Source organism: Ranitomeya variabilis, chromosome 2 (assembly GCF_051348905.1).
Source record: "Ranitomeya variabilis isolate aRanVar5 chromosome 2, aRanVar5.hap1, whole genome shotgun sequence".
Classification (NCBI taxonomy): Eukaryota; Metazoa; Chordata; class Amphibia; order Anura; family Dendrobatidae; genus Ranitomeya; species Ranitomeya variabilis.
In genome coordinates this window covers 27,496,709-27,515,374 of record NC_135233.1, presented here as the reverse complement: position 1 = coordinate 27,515,374, position 18,666 = coordinate 27,496,709, and the positions used below count along the sequence as shown (strand labels likewise).

General features: G+C 48.3%; 1 protein-coding gene across 2 annotated transcripts in view; it reads right to left on the bottom strand.

Moving 5' to 3' along the window:
* Positions 1-3,185: 3,185 nt before the first annotated feature.
* Positions 3,186-18,666, bottom strand: part of TMEM63A (transmembrane protein 63A) — a 64,018-nt gene continuing 48,537 nt past the window's right edge. Inside the window, exons 12-23 of one of the 2 annotated variants that reach the window (XM_077282168.1) lie at positions 18,532-18,665; positions 18,310-18,447; positions 18,020-18,173; positions 15,862-15,968; positions 14,945-15,031; positions 14,775-14,840; positions 14,511-14,673; positions 14,083-14,188; positions 12,528-12,695; positions 12,330-12,442; positions 10,144-10,206; positions 3,186-4,301 (exon numbers count right to left, since the gene is read on the bottom strand). In XM_077282168.1, coding sequence (XP_077138283.1) covers positions 4,155-4,301; positions 10,144-10,206; positions 12,330-12,442; positions 12,528-12,695; positions 14,083-14,188; positions 14,511-14,673; positions 14,775-14,840; positions 14,945-15,031; positions 15,862-15,968; positions 18,020-18,173; positions 18,310-18,447; positions 18,532-18,665 — 1,446 coding nt within the window. In that variant the 3' untranslated portion in view covers positions 3,186-4,154. The remainder of the gene's footprint in view (positions 4,302-10,143; positions 10,207-12,329; positions 12,443-12,527; positions 12,696-14,082; positions 14,189-14,510; positions 14,674-14,774; positions 14,841-14,944; positions 15,032-15,861; positions 15,969-18,019; positions 18,174-18,309; positions 18,448-18,531; position 18,666) is intronic. The other variant, XM_077282169.1, reaches the window with a different exon arrangement.

Below are 18,666 nucleotides of genomic sequence, written 5' to 3'. Positions count from 1 at the left end.
GTGGCTCTCCAAACGCAACATGGCGTCCCATCTCAATTCCTGTCAATTTTGCAGTGAAAAGTCAAATGGCGCTCCTTCCCTTCCGAGCTCTGCCATGCGCCCAAACAGTGGTTTACCCCCACATATGGGGTATCAGCGTACTCAGGACAAATTGTAAAACATCTTTTGGGGTCCAATTTCTTCTCTTACTCTTGGGAAAATAAAATATTGGGGGTGAAAAGATAATTTTTGTGAAAAAATATGATTTTTTATTTTTACGGTTCTGCATTATAAACTTCTGTGAAGCACTTGGTGGGTCAAAGTGCTCACCACACCTCTAGATAAGTTCCTTAGGAGGTCTACTTTCCAAAATGGTGTCACTTGTGGGGGGTTTCAATGTTTAGGCACATTAGTGGCTCTCCAAATGCAACATGGCGTCCCACCTCAATTCCTGTCAATTTTGCATTGAAAAGTCAAACGGCGCTCCTTCCCTTCCGAGCTCTCCCATGCGCCCAAACAGTGGTTTACCCCCACATATGGGGTATCAGCGTACTCAGGACAAATTGTACAACAACTTTTGGGGTCCAATTTCTTCTCTTACCCTTGGGAAAATAAAGAATTGGGGGTGAAAAGATAATTTTTGAGAAAAAATATGATTTTTTATTTTTACGGTTCTGCATTATAAACTTCTGTGAAGCACTTGGTGAGTCAAAGTGCTCACCACACCTCTAGATAAGCTCCTTAGGGGGTCTACTTTCCAAAATGGTGTCACTTGTGGGGGGTTTCAATGTTTAGGCATATCAGGGGCTCTCCAAACGCAACATGGTGTCCCATCTCAATTCCAGTCAATTTTGCATTGAAAAGTCAAATGGCGCTCCTTCGCTTCCGAGCTCTGTCATGCAAAAACAGTGGTTTACCCCCACATATGGGGTATTGGCGTACTCAGGACAAATTGTACAACATCTTTTGGCGTCCATTTTCTCCTGTTACCCTTGGTAAAATAAAACAAATTGGAGCTGAAGTAAATTTTGTGTGAAAAAAAAGTTAAATGCTCATTTTTATTTAAACATTCCAAAAATACCTGTGAAACACCTGAAGGGTTAATAAACTTCTTGAATGTGGTTTTGAGCACCTTGAGGGGTGCAGTTTTTAGAATGGTGTCACACTTGGGTATTTTCTATCATATAGACCCCTCAAAATTACTTCAAATGAGATGTGGTCCCTAAAAAAAAATGGTGTTGTGAAAATGAGAAATTGCTGGTCAAATTTTAACCCTTATAACTCCCTAACAAAAAAAAATTTTGGTTCCAAAATTGGGCTGATGTAAAGTAGACATGTGGGAAATGTTACTTATTAAGTATTTTGTGTGACATATCACTGTGATTTAATTGCATAAAAATTCAAAGTTGAAAAATTGCAAAATTTTCAAAATTTTCCGTTTTTTTCACAAATAAACGCAGGTAATATCAAAGAAATTTTACCACTATCATGAAGTACAATATGTCACGAGAAAACAATGTCAGAATCACCGGGATCCGTTGAAGCATTCCAGAGTTATAACCTCATAAAGGGACAGTGGTCAGAATTGTAAAAATTGGCCCGGTCCATAACGTGCAAACCACCCTTGGGGGTGAAGGGGTTAAACATAAAATCTTAATCAATTCCCTTTATTAGTCTGAAGCCATATGTTTTCCCAGCACGGCAGGAATTTAACAAAATGAGACACACATGATTTACACACAAAAAAAACAAGTTTATTCTTTTTAATTTATACATTTATAAAATGATATACATCTGTATATTACAATAAGACAAAACTATATGTACAAGTGTTTGGCAATAATTCCGTGATCTCAGGGTCCCTTATATCTGCTGCAGCATGTTGGAAATATATAATGCAGATGAAAGAGCGTCCCGGGTGGTGGTCTGCCGCCTCATGGGAAACAAGTGATGAATGAACCGCCGCTGCGGACCCAAATGCACAGCGTTACTCTCCACATTGACCTTGTGCTGACAGATGGAATACTACTGATATTGTAACAATTTGTATCTGAGACTCGGTGCATATGGCAGAGCACTGTGAGCCGCCCGCCATATAGTGCTTCCTCCAGTGCCGCATGTCCGAGATCATTTCTTCCAGACTTCTAGTGCAGAATAGATCTGTAATACATCATGCAATTTTTGGAGAGTGTTAGTCTCCCATTATCAAATAATTATGGCATATCCCGTCATTAATGTCCTACAAGAGATTAAGTCCTTTACATAGACATAAGCAGTTTGGACACACCTTAGATACCTACTGCCGCTCCATGCTGATGTCATGTCTACAGCACGTAGACCGCTGCAGACAATCACTCAGCTCAGCAGACTTGTGCTGTCTTATCTCAGCATGTGGAAAAAAACAAAGCAAGGCACTGTGTGAATCGATCAGCCTGATATATTGCATGAATGTCAAAAGTACGCTACAAGAAGGAGACAAGCCAAGTCCAGGTATAAGAGCTGATTTGCTACACGTTTCAAAGACGGTCCATCCATATGCCAGGTGAACAGGAAGGACCGTCCGTATGCCAGATGAAGAGGAAGGACCGTCCGTACGCCCGATGAAGAGGAAGGACCGTCCGTACGCCCGATGAAGAGGAAGGACCGTCCGTACGCCCGATGAAGAGGATAGACCGTCCGTATGCCAGATGAAGAGGAAGGACCGTCCGTATGCCTGATGAAGAGGAAAGACCGTCCGTACTCCTGATGAAGAGGAAGGACCGTCCGTACTCCTGATGAAGAGGAAGGACCGTCCGTACGCCTGATGAAGAGGAAAGACTGTCCGTACGCCTGATGAAGAGGAAGGACCGTCCGTATGACTGATGAAGAGGAAAGACCGTCCATATGCCTGATGAAGAGGAAAGACCGTCCGTACTCCTGATGAAGAGGAAAGACCGTCCGTACGCCTGATGAAGAGGAAGGACCGTCCGTATGCCTGATGAAGAGGAAGGACCGTCCGTACGCCTGATGAAGAGGAAGGACCGTCCGTACGCCTGATGAAGAGGAAGGACCGTCCGTATGCCTGGTGAAGGGGAAGGACCATCCGTATGCCTGATGAAGAGGAAGGACCGTCCGTATGCCTGATGAAGAGGAAGGACCGTCCGTACGCCTGATGAAGAGGAAGGACCGTCCGTATGCCTGGTGAAGGGGAAGGACCATCCGTATGCCTGATGAAGAGGAAGGACCGTCCTTGAAATGTGTAGCAAATCAAAAGTCTATTGTAGCCCGGACCCATCTTGTTGGCATGTCTCCTTCCTGCAGCGCCCAAATGATACCGCTTCCTTTACTCCTGTTGTCTATCTCAGCATGACCACAGGGTCCAGTGATTGGCAGCAGCGGTCCTGTGCTGTAAATCAGTGATCAGTGGGGAGAAGCAAAGTGTCAGGAGGTATCATTTTTTTATGGTCCATTTTACTTTGAAACAAGACATCTGAGACTTTTATGTCAGGCTAGGTCATAAGCATCCATCATTTGTGGTCCCACTATTGTGACCGGCTTCTGCTTTGGGGATGAGGCTCTGTTACAAGCCGACAAGAAAGGAGGGATGGCCGCACACCTTCAGCACTTGTATCTGAAATTCGGCAAGCAATATTTGGCACAATTTGTGATGGGTCATAACAACACGTCCTCGTGTCTTCCGTGGTCACAATTTGTGTCAGTGACTCAATATAGAGAAAAAAAAAAATTAGGGGAAAAATTGGCACAATAACAAGTGTAAGATGGAGATTTCCAGCACTGCAAGAAATACTTCAATGGCAGTAGCAGCATACTGTGAATACTGTCAAGAAACCAGTAAGACGTTCTGTGCACCTCGTACTAAGATCCGGGACCTGTGGATAGTGCATTGTGCGCGGTCGGCAGATGGTGAGTGACTGTCAGTCTTTACGTGGATAACACCCAGTGAGGTCGGCTGTCGATGAGGCTGCCCTCTGTAGATGACACCTCCAACTAAGGACCCTATCACGGAACCACCGGGGGTCTCTGCAGGAGAAATCTGGCATTACAGGATTCCTACTATGAGGTTTGCAGCAGTTCTTGATCATATAGGCTCCCATCATAGCAGCCTATGTTCCCCTACAGGACCATGATACAGCAGGTAGTATTAATCTACTGGTCGGTTTGGCCTCTGATTTACATTATGACTCCGGGACGCTCCACGATACGGGATGGTCCTCATCTGTCGATGTCTCCGTCTCTTCCATAGCTCCGTATGATGTATGGGGATCCGCTTCCAGTTTAGTGCCCTCAGATTGTGAGGTCCTCAATACTCTGGGGACATAATTCTGCAAATACAAACATTGTATTAGAGAGCGGAAAACCTAAAAAGCGGTATTGGCATCTCCAAAATCCTATCCCAATATGTAGTAGCTGTAATAATATTCACAAATACCTTCAATTAGAAATCTAGTATAGTTCTTCCGATTCGCTATTTTGCTTACCCCATGTGCAGGGCATTGCAGGTGCTTAGGTATTAGCTATTGCAACGCCCTGAACATGGGGTAAGTGATATGGTTCTGATTAGCTATGCTGCTTACCCCATGGGTAGGGCATTGCAGTAGTTAATACCTAAGCACCCGAAATGCCCTGCACATAGGGTAAGCAAAATGGTGAATCGGAAGAACTATACTACATTTCTAATTGGAGGTATTTGCGAATATTATTATTACACCTACTACATATTGGGACAGGATCTTTGAGAAGGGAATAGCCCTTTAATGATAATGAAACCTATAGGAAAAGCTCACTGCAGTAACATGCTCCAAATATATTAAATGAGCGCACACCTCTTAAAAGGTTATTTCCAATAAAGTAACTTAGCGCCTTTCCTAGTAACTGGAGGACTGCTGGGGACCCCAGAGATCCTGAGAACAGAGACCCTGGTTCTGCACCACCCGGTCACGAATGGAGTGGGGGTGCACATCCTCAACCTCCAGTCAGTTCATTGTTTATGGGACGGCTGGAAATTACTAGGGTCAGCTATTTTCAGCAGTCCCATTGACAATGGACAGAGCGGAGGTCGAGGGTGTGCAGCTCCACTCCACTCATCACGGGGCGGTGCAGAGCCCGCTTTCCAGGATCCAGAGTCCCATTCCCAGGATCTCATTTATTGGATCCTCAGTGATCTGTTAGTTATTCCATATCCTAATGAAAGGAGACGACTTACTATCTTGGGAATAACCTTTTTATTTAATTTAGCACCTCTAGGGCTTTTCCTGTGCCACAGACCAAGATCTGCACAAGATATAAGAGGGTCCAGTTCCATTTGTAAAAAAAAAAAAATATATTATATATATATATATATGAGGCATCGTAATTACTCGCTAATCCCGCCCCCTGCACAGTAGCTCCGCCCCCACACATCACCACACATAATCCCTCCCCCCACCATATTACCACACATAATCCTGTCCCCCACCACATTATCACACACAATCCCGACCCCCACCACATTACCACACACAAGCCCGCCCCCACCACATTACCACACACAATCCCGCCCCCCACCATATTACCACACACAATCCCGCCCCCCACCATATTACCACACAATCCTGCCCCCCCACCACATCACCACACATAATCCCGCCAGCAACCACATTATCACACACAATCCCGACCCCCACCACATTACCACACACAATCCCGCCTCCCCACCATTACCACACATACTCCCGCCCCCCCACCACACTACCACACACAATCCCGCCCCCATCACATCACCACACACAATCCCACTACATTATCACACACAATCCTGCCCCCATCACATCACCACACACAATCCCGCCCCCCCACATCACCACACACAATCCCACCCCCCACCACATTATCACACACAATCCTGACCCCCACCACATTACCACACACAATCCCGCCCCCCCACCACATTACCACACATAATCCCACCCCCCACATTACCACACGAGGCTCCATCCCCACACATTACCACATGAGGCTCCGTCCCCCCACATTACTACACGAGGCTCCGTCCCCCCACATTACCACACGAGGCTCCGTCCCCACACATTACCACACGAGGCTCCATCCCCACACATTACCACACGAGGCTCCATCCCCACACATTACCACACGAGGCTCCGTCCCCCCACATTACTACACGAGGCTCCGTCCCCCCACATTACCACACGAGGCTCCGTCCCCACACATTACCACACGAGGCTCCATCCCCACACATTACCACACGAGGCTCCGTCCCCACACATTACTACACGAGGCTCCGTCCCCCCACATTACCACACGAGGCTCCGTCCCCACACATTACCACACGAGGCTCCGTCCCCACACATTACCATACGAGGCTCCGTCCCCACACATTACCACACGAGGCTCCGTCCCCACACATTACCACACGAGGCTCCGTCCCCACACATTACCACACGAGGCTCCGTCCCCACACATTACCACACGAGGCTCCGTCCCCACACATTACCACACGAGGCTCCGTCCCCCCACATTACCACACGAGGCTCCATCCCCACACATTACCACACGAGGCTCCATCCCCACACATTACCACACGAGGCTCCGTCCCCACACATTACCACACGAGGCTCCGTCCCCACACATTACCACACGAGGCTCCGTCCCCACACATTACCACACGAGGCTCCGTCCCCACACATTACCACACGAGGCTCCGTCCCCACACATTACCACATGAATCCAGTTTGCTTTTGATTTTACACTGTGAATAAAATGTATTAGTATTATTCTGATTTTTAATTATTATTATTGTTATTAACTTAATTTTAAGTTAATTTACCACCTGGGTAAGTGCTATTGAATGTTGTCATTATGTACTTTAGCTTAATCATTAGCAGCGTTAATTAGATAGCAATGAGCATGTCGAGCGTTAGCTGTCTGGAAACATCAGTATATATATACTAGCTATTGAACCCGTTCTACGCCCGGGTGGCGAGCATTTATATTGGAATATGGTCTCCATCCTGGTATGTGCTGCTCCTATCCTGTCATATGCTGCTCCATCCTGCGCCCCCATCCTGTCATGTGCTGCTCCACCGTGTCATGTGCTGCTCCATCCTGCGCCCCCATCCTGTCATGTGCTGCTCCACCGTGTCATGTGCTGCTCCATCCTGCATCCCCATCCTGTCATGTGCTGCTCCACCGTGTCATGTGCTGCTCCATCCTGCGCCCCCATCCTGTCATGTGCTGCTCCACCGTGTCATGTGCTGCTCCATCCTCATCCCCATCCTGTCATGTGCTACCATCCTGCGCCCCCATCCTATCACGTGCTGCTCCATCCTGCGCCCCCATCAGTGCGGGCGGCTGTGCTGAGTGCGGGCGGCTGTGCTGAGTGCGGGCGGCTGTATGTGGCTGTGCTGAGTGCGGGCGGCTGTATGTGACGTGGCTGTGCTGGGTGCGGGCGGCTGTGCTGGGTGCGGCAGCTGTGGACGGCTGTGCTGGGTGCGGTGGCTGTGCTGGGTGCAGCGGCTGTGCTGGGTGCAGCGGCTGTGCGTGGCTGTAGGCGGCTGTGCGTGGCTGTGGGAGGCTGTGCTGGGTGCGGCGGCTGTGCGTGGCTGTGGGCGGCTGTGCTGGGTGCGGCGGCTGTGCTGGGTGCGGCGGCTGTCCGTGGCTGTAGGCGGCTGTGCGTGGCTGTGCTGGGTGCGGAGGCTGTGCATGGCTGTGGCGGCTGTGCTGGGTGCGGCGAATGTGCTGGGTGCGGCGGCTGTGCTGGGTGCGGCGGCTGTGGGTGGCTGTGCTGGGTGCAGCGGTTGTGTGTGGCTGTGGGCGGCTGTGCTGGGTGCGGCGGCTGTGGGCGGCTGTGCATGGCTGTGCTGGGTGCGGCGGCTGTGCGTGGCTGTGGGCGGCTGTGCGTGGCTGTGGGCGGCTGTGCTGGGTGCGGCGGCTGTGCTGGGTGCGGCGGCTGTCCGTGGCTGTGGGCAGCTGTGCGTGGCTGTGGGAGGCTGTGCGTGGCTGTAGGCGGCTGTGCGTGGCTGTGCATGGCTGTGCTGGGTGCGGCGGATGTGCTGGGTGCGGCGGCTGTGCTGGGTGCGGCGGCTGTCCGTGGCTGTGGGCAGCTGTGCGTGGCTGTGGGAGGCTGTGCGTGGCTGTAGGCGGCTGTGCGTGGCTGTGCATGGCTGTGCTGGGTGCGGCGGATGTGCTGGGTGCGGCGGCTGTGCTGGGTGCGGCGGCTGTGGGTGGCTGTGCTGGGTGCGGCGGCTGTGCGTGGCTGTGGGCGGCTGTGCTGGGTGCGGCGGCTGTGGTCGGCTGTGCTGGGTGTGGCGGCTGTGCGTGGCTATGGGTGGCTGTAGGCGGCTGTGCTGGGTGCGGCGGCTGTGCGTGGCTGTGGTCGGCTGTGCTGGGTGCGGCGGCTGTGCTGGGTGCGGCGGCTGTCCGTGGCTGTGGGCGGCTGTGCGTGGCTGTGGGAGGCTGTGCGTGGCTGTAGGCGGCTGTGCGTGGCTGTGCATGGCTGTGCTGGGTGCGGCGGATGTGCTGGGTGCGGCGGCTGTGGGTGGCTGTGCTGGGTGCGGCGGCTGTGCGTGGCTGTGGGCTGTGCGTGGCTGTGGGCGGCTGTGCTGGGTGCGGCGGCTTTGGTCGGCTGTGCTGGGTGCGGCGGCTGTGCGTGGCTATGGGTGGCTGTAGGCGGCTGTGCTGGGTGCGGCGGCTGTGCGTGGCTGTGGTCGGCTGTGCTGGGTGCGGCTGTGCGTGGCTGTGGGCGGCTGTGCGTGGCTGTGGGCGGCTGTGCTGGGTGCGGCGGCTGTGGTCGGCTGTGCTGGGTGCGGCGGCTGTGGGCGGCTGTGCTGGGTGCGGCGGCTGTGCGTGGCTGTGGTCGGCTGTGCTGGGTGCGGCGGCTGTGCGTGGCTATGGGTGGCTGTGCGTGGCTGTGGGCAGCTGTGCTGGGTGCGGCGGCTGTGCGTGGCTGTGGGCGCCTGTGCGTGGCTGTGGGCGGCTATGCTGGGTGCAGCGGCTGTGCGTTGCTGTGGGCGGCTGTGCGTGGCTGTGCTGGGCGCGGCGGCTGTGCTGGGTGCGGCCATTTTCTTGGTCCTGCTCCCGGAGCCGGCGCCTGCGCAGTCCGCGCTTTCCGGCGCCATTTTCTTGAAGACACTGCAATGTGTCTTCAAGAAAATGGCGCCGGAAAGCGCGGACTGCGCAGGCGCCGATTCCGGGAGCAGGGGGACAGTCACGGCCCGGAAGCGCGTCGGTGGAACGGGTCAGGTAAGTATACTCACCCTCCTGGCTCGTCCCTGCTTGTCCGGTGGAGATCGCGGTGTGCGTTCAGCGCTTACGCATACCGCGATCTCCTGGGAGCGTCGCTCTGTGCGGTCCAGACTGCGCCGGCGCTTGCGCAGTCTATAGAGGCTTCGGACAGAGTGACGCTCCCAGCGTTATATTATAGATTATATATATATATATATATATATATATATATATATATATATATATATATAATATATATATATACAGTATATATAATATATATACAGGGTGGTCCAAAGGTAGGTGGACAGCATGTGTAATAGGGTTATGAAGGGGGAGATTTATCAAACATGATGGTGTAAAGTGAAACTGACTCAGTTGCCCTTAGCAACCAATCAGATTCCACTTTTCAGTCTTCACAGACTCTTTGGAAAATGAAAGGTGGAATCTGATTGGTTGCTAAGGGCAACCGAGTCAGTTTCACTTTACACCATGTTTGATAAATCATATATATATATATAATATATGCATTGTGTATATATAACAGACTTTACAACGCAAAATGTATTTATAATTTATAAACCATTGCTAAAAACCTATACATTAAGATAAAAATGTATACAACATAAGTAACAGTTAAAATATATATATATAGGACTATGTTAACCAAGTTTGTGACGTACATGTACATTGCTTAGTGTGGGGCACAATGGGTGACAGATACCAATGTATGAAGACAAAAACAGATATACGGTACTTAGAACATACATGACTAGTCCGGCACCGTCCCTGGCTGGCTCTTTCCAGCGCTGTTTTAGGTAACTGATCGGTCTCTCACTATGGAAGAGACCTGTCAATCAACGGTAGCAGAGCTGAGAGAAGCCGGCCGGGGATCGGTCCCCATTTCTTGATGTTGCTGCACTTTAACCCTAACCATATACTCACAGGAGATTTCCGGGGGATTTCTCCTTCGATTGGAGTGTCTGTTCCAGGAATTGATTCAAGTATCTAGATATAAACAAATAATCAAGTAGTTAAGTTTGTGGGTTTTTTTTTACAAAATTAGGGATGACATGTCTTTATCTAGACGTGTGAGAGATAAATTAAATATATTTTAATATTTCATAATCTAATTAAAAAAAAAAATAACTAGCATAACCATCAAACCAAGGCAAAATCACGATGGAAGGTTTGTCATTGAAGAGTGAGCGAACGTTATATTTTTGCTATTTTTTGGCAGTTCACTTTAGACTGGGACTGAATGAGTAGAGTCATTTCCTTAAGGTACCGTTACACTAAACGACTTACCAACGATCACGACCAGCGATACGACCTGGCCGTGATCGTTGGTAAGTCGTTGTGTGGTCGCTGGGGAGCTGTCACACAGACCGCTCTCTCCAGCGACCAACGATCAGGGGAACGACTTCGGCATCGTTGAAACTGTCTTCAACGATGCCGAAGTCCCCCTGCAGCACCCGGGTAACCAGGGTAAACATCGGGTTGCTAAGTGCAGGGCCGCGCTTAGTAACCCGATATTTACCCTGGTTACCATTGTAAAAGTAAAAAAAACCAAAACACTACATACTCACATTCTGAAGTCTGTCACGTCCCCCGCCGGCGTCCACAGGGTTAAAACTGCTTTCGGCAGGAGCGCTGCTATGCACGCGCTGCTGCTGAGAGCTTCCCTGCACTGACTGTGTCAGCGCCGGCAGTAACAGCGGTGACGTCACCGCTGTGCTCTGCTTTACGGCCGGCGCTGACACATTCAGTGCAGGGAAGCTCTCGGCAGCAGCGCGTGCATTAGCAGCGCTCCTGCCGAAAGCAGTTTTAACCCTGTGGACGCCGGGGGACGTGACAGACATCAGAATGTGAGTAGGTACTGTTTTTTTTTTTTTACTTTTACAATGGTAACCAGGGTAAATATCGGGTTACAAAGCGCGGCCCTGCACTTAGTAACCCGATGTTTACCCTGGCTACAAGTGAACACATCGCTGGATCGGCGTCACACACGCCGACTCAGCGATGTCAGCGGGTGATCCAGCGAAGAAATAAGGTGCTGGCCTTCTAGCTCCGACCAGCGATATCACAGCGGGATCCTGATCGCTGCTGCGTGTCAAACACAACGAGATCGCTATCCAGTACGCTGCAACGTCACGGATCGTCGTCGTTCTCGTTGTAAAGTTGCTGAGTGTGACGGTACCTTTAGAGGGCAGTTCTATTGTACTCTGGCAGGATAATAATACTGTATGGATAGATTAGCCTCTGTATGCAGCTCCCCTCTGCATGTAAATTGTGCCACAACTTGATGCACCTCTGTTGTGTCAAATTTTGTAAATCAGCCCTATTGTATGAATGACACCCAAAAAAGAAAATAAAAATAGCATCAACATAAAAAAATAAACAAAATACAATAGAACAAATTCATTATTTTTTTTCTTCTACAGAACAGTATCTTATTCATGAGACTGAAATAACATACAGGACACATTCCCTTTAAGTAGGGCATCACAAACGGATGAGGATTTTTTTTTTTTCACTGCTGATACTATTAGCAGAAATTGATGGCTATGTTTACAAAGAGGTTTTCTTAGGATTTTTTTTTGGAGCAAAATCGACTCCAAAATCCTCTTTAAAAAAGCTACTCAAACAAATGTGCGTTCAGAGTGTTCGAGTTTGAGGTGTTCAGAGCAAAAACTCTCCAAATCCTCCTCAAAAAACTTATGCTCAGTTTTTGCTTTGAAAATTTGGCAAAAATACTTCCTTGTGTTCATACCCAGAAGAAAAAGCTCGGAAAACTCTTCCTATTAATTTTGATGGAAAATCCATTTTGCTGTTCATTACAGAATTTTTTTTTTTATGGACATGAAAAATTTGAAAAACGTCTGAAGGGAAAAAAAAAATAAAATAAATGAATGTCACTTCCTTGAAGCAAATCCTGATGAAATCGGCTGTCAAATTAGAAAAGTGTGCAGAAAGAACTTCCATAAAAAAGGAAAAAAAAAATCATTTTAAAAACTAATTCAAAACTGCTGCAGGAAAAACTTACAAAAAAATAATAACAAAATCCGTCTGAAATACTTCACCTCTAAAAACTGTGTGTGAACGTAACCTTACAGACATGACACACTCACCTTGTAATTAAAAGGGCTGAGATGTTTGAAGCAGCCGAAGCAAGTATAGGAGATAAGGAGCAGGATAGTTATTAGCAAAATGATCAGAGTGAACAGCGTGGCCCCTTTAAAACCTATTTATTTAAAAAAATTAAAAATTAGGAACACAAGTTCTTAACAGGACAGCTACTTTTAAAATATGATGGAAGCTTTTTTTACCCATCCGAAGGAGAGAGAAGAAAAACAGCCACATGATGCACAGGATTGGTGCCGCCAGAGACTGGTTCACGGCAGAAAAGTGGATCTTCCTGTCCAGCTTGGTGGGCAGATAAGCGTAATACAGGTTGTGTCTGTCCACGATGTGCTTCAGCAGCATGTAGATCAATCCTGGGGAGGAAAAACGATCAAGTAACTCTAAAAACCACACCAATTCGTTACCATTTTTTAATAGTTTTGGCAAAATAAACTGTGGAAGACCCAGAATTGAATTTAGTATAAAATTGTCAATTCATTTTTTTTTTTTTTTTTTTTTTTACTTCAAACTTACTTTTTCACAACTTTTTCTCTTTTTTTAATTATTATTATTATTATTTTGATTGGAGGTAAAACGGTTAAGTAAGCCTTGAGCATCCCATTAATGATCGGGCAGATCGTCAATAAAATGCCCTACCTAATCCAAAAGAGGAGTGAGCAGCTGTACATTCCCCTTCTATCTTCCTGCACTCGTCTTACGCCCAGAAGTGGACGAAGAGAAGAGGAGGCTGAATACTGTTTTACCGATGTTTTCTATTGTATTTTGCTATAATTTTTACAGACAAAAAAAGCTGAAAAAAAAATAATAAAATTGTTCCTTTATTGTACAGCGACTATTTATCCTTGCAAAAAGTGCTGGCGACAGAGGCTGAAGAGGCAGAATGCTTTCACTGCTCGGTTTGTAACCCAAGGATCAGACACTGATGGCGTCTCCTAGTGATTTAGAAAAAAAAAAAAGCTCTGTACACAAGTATCTAAGACATCTGGAGGCCAATGACGAAGATTTTAAAAAAAAATATGCTTTACGTTCGATTTTCACGTTAGGCTACTTTCACACTAGCGTCGGACGACGCACGACGAATTGCGTCGTTGCGACGTACCGACGCTAGCAGTGAAAAGCGCCACACAACGGGGCAGCGGATGCTGTTTTTCAACGCATCCGCTGCCCCATTGTGAGGTGCGGGGAGGCGGAGTTCCGGCGGCGCATGCGCGGTCGGAAAAGACGGGCACGGCGCACCAAAAAACGTTACAAGCAGCGTTTTTTGGTGGCGACGGTCCGACGCAACCGTCGCACGACGGTTGCGACGTGTGGCAATGCGTCGCTAATGCAAGTCAATGGAGAAAACACGCATCCTGCAAGCACTTTTGCAGGATGCGTTTTTTCTACAAAACGACGCATAGCGACGTGCAGTGCACGATGCTAGTGTGAGAGTAGCCTAAGAGTGCATCAGTGTTTTTCACCCATGATAGTCCATGGGGCCATTTACATGACAGTGATTTTTCATGGATCGAGAGGTCTGTGGAAAATCGCGAGACGTGCCTGTTGATTCAAATGCAAATATCTCTTTACATAACCGTGTTTAAAAAAAACCCAAAAAACAAAGGAAGGGCGTTAATACGCTGGACGGATCGAACTGGCTGGGAGCTACTTTGTGTCTCAGCTCTCCACTCTTGCTCATCGAAGGGGCGCCAAGTTGATCACCTTGGTCTACGGAGTCCTAAAAATCGTAGCGTGACTTACCAAAAGGCACAATGATGGGACAGGTGATACTGTACGCTGTGATAACTGTGAACACGCACAACAGATAGGCGTACATGGCTCCAAACTGGTATTCATAGGCCTGATGCTACAGGAGACAAGAAGATGGACGTGAAAATTGGGAACTCATCTGCACCATTATTTTCAATTTTATACCTTAGTGAGTAATGGTCAAAACTAGGCCTGCTGGCTTCTCCATGAAACAGCACATGTTATGTCCAGGATTGCAGCTCAGCCAGATGACCATAAGGTCATGCAAGGACATGCCAAATTTTCCAGAGCCGGAGGACTTTTGCATCGAGACTCTTCTGTTCTCTTCATAGAGGTGAATCTACACCCCTTTAGATGTCTATGTACTCCAACAGGACAGCGATTGTCATTGTGAAACGATCCCTTTTTTGGACAAGTACCTGTTTTATGTTCCGTCTCTCGGCAGCAGACTTGGCCATGATCATTCGGATGGTGTACAAGATGAGGCCCGGAAGACGCAGCAGCTCCATCCCATTCCCTACAAAAGCAGAAGCAATGACGTAGTTGACAAAGAAGGCGCCTTGATCCGGTAGGAAGACGCATCTAAAAGATGGAAGAAATGAATGATATATCGGTCACATTGCAGAAGACCAAATGGCGACGTAATATCAGGGCTAAAGGTGCCGGTAGTCCTCCATACTCACTCCAGCCTGATCCGACCATTTGTGTCCAAAGATTTGTCAAACAGCCATCGAAAGAAGACATCTAAGCTGGAAAATAACACACCGTGAGGTTTTTTTTTTGGTCGGTGCCATGACAAGGTGTTTGCAGATCTTGGAGTCATGCTGCAGATAAGTGCTAACGAAAGACAAACCTGGTCAGGCCGAGCGACGGCAAAATCAACACCATGAAGATGAGGAAGATGTAGATCTTATGCATCATGATACGATTTTCAGCAGATCTGTAAAAAGATCATGGATTTAGCTATGCATATTGGTGGTGGGAAATCTTGTAAAAGTTTCCAAACTGTTTTTCGTTCAGATATATTTTCTTTGTGTTCTTATTCAGATCCTCTGTCCACTCAGAGGAAGCCTTCTCCAATACGCTGACTTGTGGAGCTGCAAGTTCAGAGCTCAGTGGGCGTTCCCGCTCTCCATTGCTCCTTCTCTACCGCAGATATGACTGGGTAAGGCTACTTTCACACTAGCGTCGTGCACTGCACGTCGCTATGCGTCGTTTTGGAGAAAAAACGCATCCTGCAAAAGTGCTTGCAGGATGCGTTTTTTCTCCATAGACTTTTATTAACGACGCAGTGCGACGCTTTGCCACACGTCGCAACCGTCGTGCGATGGTTGCGTCGTGTTGCGTCGGGAGGAGGGGGCGGAAATGCTGCAAACGACGCACCAAAGAACGTTACATGTAACGTTTTTTGGTGGCGACGGTCCGCACCTCAAAATGGGGCAGCGGATGCGTTGAAAAACAGCATCCGCTACCCCCGTTGTGCGGCGCTTCCACAGCTAGCGTCGGTGCGCCGCAACGTCGCATAGCGACATGCAGTGCACGACGCTAGTGTGAAAGTAGCCTAAGCTGGGATTTCTGAAGTCTCCCCAGCTAATTGTGATAATCAATGACTCGTATTATCGGAGTGCTACAAGCAGATCGATCAGTATGTGATCCTGCCATTTGTATTCATAGAATTCAGTGCTCAAAATCATTAATCAGTACAAAGGGCGACCCAAAAGTTAAGCTCCGGGACAAAAGTAAGAGCTAATAAATACGGCAATGCCTTACTTTGTCCAATGTGCCTCTAAGAGGGTGGAGTAATACACCATGGTGGGTAGTAACGCAGAGAACGACCACAGGAGGAGGGTGGGAAAGAACTGGCTGATCACTGGGTTCTGCAAAAAAAGAAAAAAAAGAAAGAAATACATAATAGCTTTATTTTTCTTTAAAACAGCATTGATAATTCTGAAACTTATTTCCTGGCCCTTTCTCATATGAGAGTTTTGTTCTAATTTTCTACTGTTCTAGTCAATAACACTTTATGAGTGGGCAGAGGAAGCAGGACTCACAGGCCTTCTATGGGAGTGGGCAGAAAAAGCAGAATGCGAAGGCTTTCTATTAGAGTGGACAGAAGTAGGACTCACAGGCTTTCTACGGGACTGGGCAGAAGAAGCAGGACTCACAGGCTTTCTATTGGAGTGGGCAAAAGAAGCAGCACTCACAAGCTTTCTATGGGAGTGGGCAGAGAAGCAGGACTCACAGGCTTTCTATGGGAGTGGGCAGAGGAAGCAGGACTCACAAGCTTTCTATGAGAGTGGGCAGAGGAAGCAGGACTCACAAGCTTTCTATGGGAGTGGGCAGAGGAAGCAGGACTCACAGGCTTTCTATGGGAGTGGGCAGAGGAAGCAGGACTTACAAGCTTTTTATGGGACTGGGCAGAGGAAGGACTCACAGGCTTTGTATGGGAGTGGGCAGAGGAAGCAGGACTCACAGGCTTTGTATGGGAGTGGGCAGAGGAAGCAGGACTCACAGGCTTTCTATGGGAGTGGGCAGAGGAAGCAGGACTCACAGGCTGTGTATGGGAGTGGGCAGGAGAAGCAGGACTCACAGGCTTTGTATGGGAGTGGGCAGAGAAAGCAGCACTCACAGGCTTTCTATGAGAGTGGGCAGAGGAAGCAGGACTCACAGGCTTTGTATGGGAGTGGGCAGAGGAAGCAGGACTCACAGGCTTTCTATGAGAGTGGGCAGAGGAAGCAGGACTCACAGGCTTTCTATGGGAGTGGGCAGAAGATGCAGAACGCGAAGGCTTTCTATTGGAGTGGACAGAAGTAGGACTCACAGGCTTTCTACGGGACTGGGCAGAAGAAGCAGGACTCTCAGGCTTTCTATGGGAGTGGGCAGAGGAAGCAGGACTCACAGGCTTTCTATGGGAGTGGGCAGAGGAAGCAGGACTCACAGGCTTTGTATGGGAGTGGGCAGAGGAAGCAGGACTCACAGGCTTTGTATGGGAGTGGGCAGAGGAAGCAGGACTTACAGGCTTTCTATGGGATTGGGCAGAGGAAGCAGGACTCACAAGCTTTCTGTGGGAGTGGGCAGAGGAAGCAGGACTCACAGGCTTTGTATGGGAGTGGGCAGAGGAAGCAGGACTCACAGGCTTTGTATGGGAGTGGGCAGAGGAAGCAGGACTCACAGGCTGTTTATGGGAGTGGGCAGGAGAAGCAGGACTCACAGGCTTTCTATGGGAGTGGGCAGAGGAAGCAGGACTCACAGGCTGTTTATGGGAGTGGGCAGGAGAAGCAGGACTCACAGGCTTTCTATGGGAGTGGGCAGAAGAAGCAGGACTCAAGCTTTCTATGGCAGTGGGCAGAGGAAGCAGGACTTGCAGGCTTTTTTTTTTTTTTTTTTTTAGGAGTGGGACATTTCTTTACGAGTGGGCAGAGAAAGCACATACCTCCAATTAGAAATGTAGTATAGTTCTTCCAATTTGCTGTGTCAATTACCTCATGTTCAGAGCATTGCAGTAGCTCAGGTACCCTACCACTCATAGTGACAGTTTGTTGTTAGTGGTCGTAACCTTGGATACCCAAGCTACTGCAATGCCCTGCACATGGGGTAGGCGACATAGTTAATCAGAAGAACTATACTACATTTCTAATTGGATTTGTTTGCTAACATTATTACTACTACATATACTACATATTGGGATTGGATCTTGGAGATGGGAAAACCCCTTTTAAACAGCTTTTTAAATCAAAATAAAAACTAAAATAACAATAAACAATATTATTTCCACCTTCAGAACCTTCCCTTCTACTGTCTTCTGCCCCGCCATTCCCAGTACATACATTTAATATCTATAATCCTGTATATTTCCAGCGGTGTAGACCTCTCTGAAGCCCTACATTGGCTCCACACGCGTCTACACAACGCTCCGGAAGTTACTCACATTCAGATAGTAGATGGGTTTGGTGACATTGAACTTGTCCATTGTGGAAATGATAATAGATGGTGTCGTGAGAAAAAACAATACAATGAAAAGGCAAAAATTAATCCCCAGGATTCTTGCCCACCATTTCACTCCCTGCACCGACAGATTCCCCCTAAGAGACAGGAAAAAAAAAAATTATTAAAAATTCGAAACAGCACCACCCCTGACCACAGGTTGTGAATGGAATTGCAACTCAGCCCTATGAAGCTCAGTTTATGTTGTGCTCTGCCTTATCTGACCCAGCTTACCACGAGATGTTCTCCGGGTAGGTGGCGTACGTCACCGTCCACTTTGTGGTGCGAAGCTGGCGGCTCACACTCGATGGCTGCGGTTCCGCGGCGCATTTGTATTGATGACATTTGATGGCGTTGAAGTCTTTCAGGATGCTGAGGAAACACAAAGCCTTACTCCGCCGCGCTGTCTCACACACCCATGTGTCCACGCCACAACTGACTACTTGCCGCACTTACAAAGTCGCCATGGATTTATCGGAAAACGTCACAAAGGCGACCCCAATGGGCACATTCCGGGCCAGCTCCAGCTTAGACGCATATTCCTGCTCCAGCTTATCCGTCACCGCAGTGTAATACTCAACAGCTTCAACC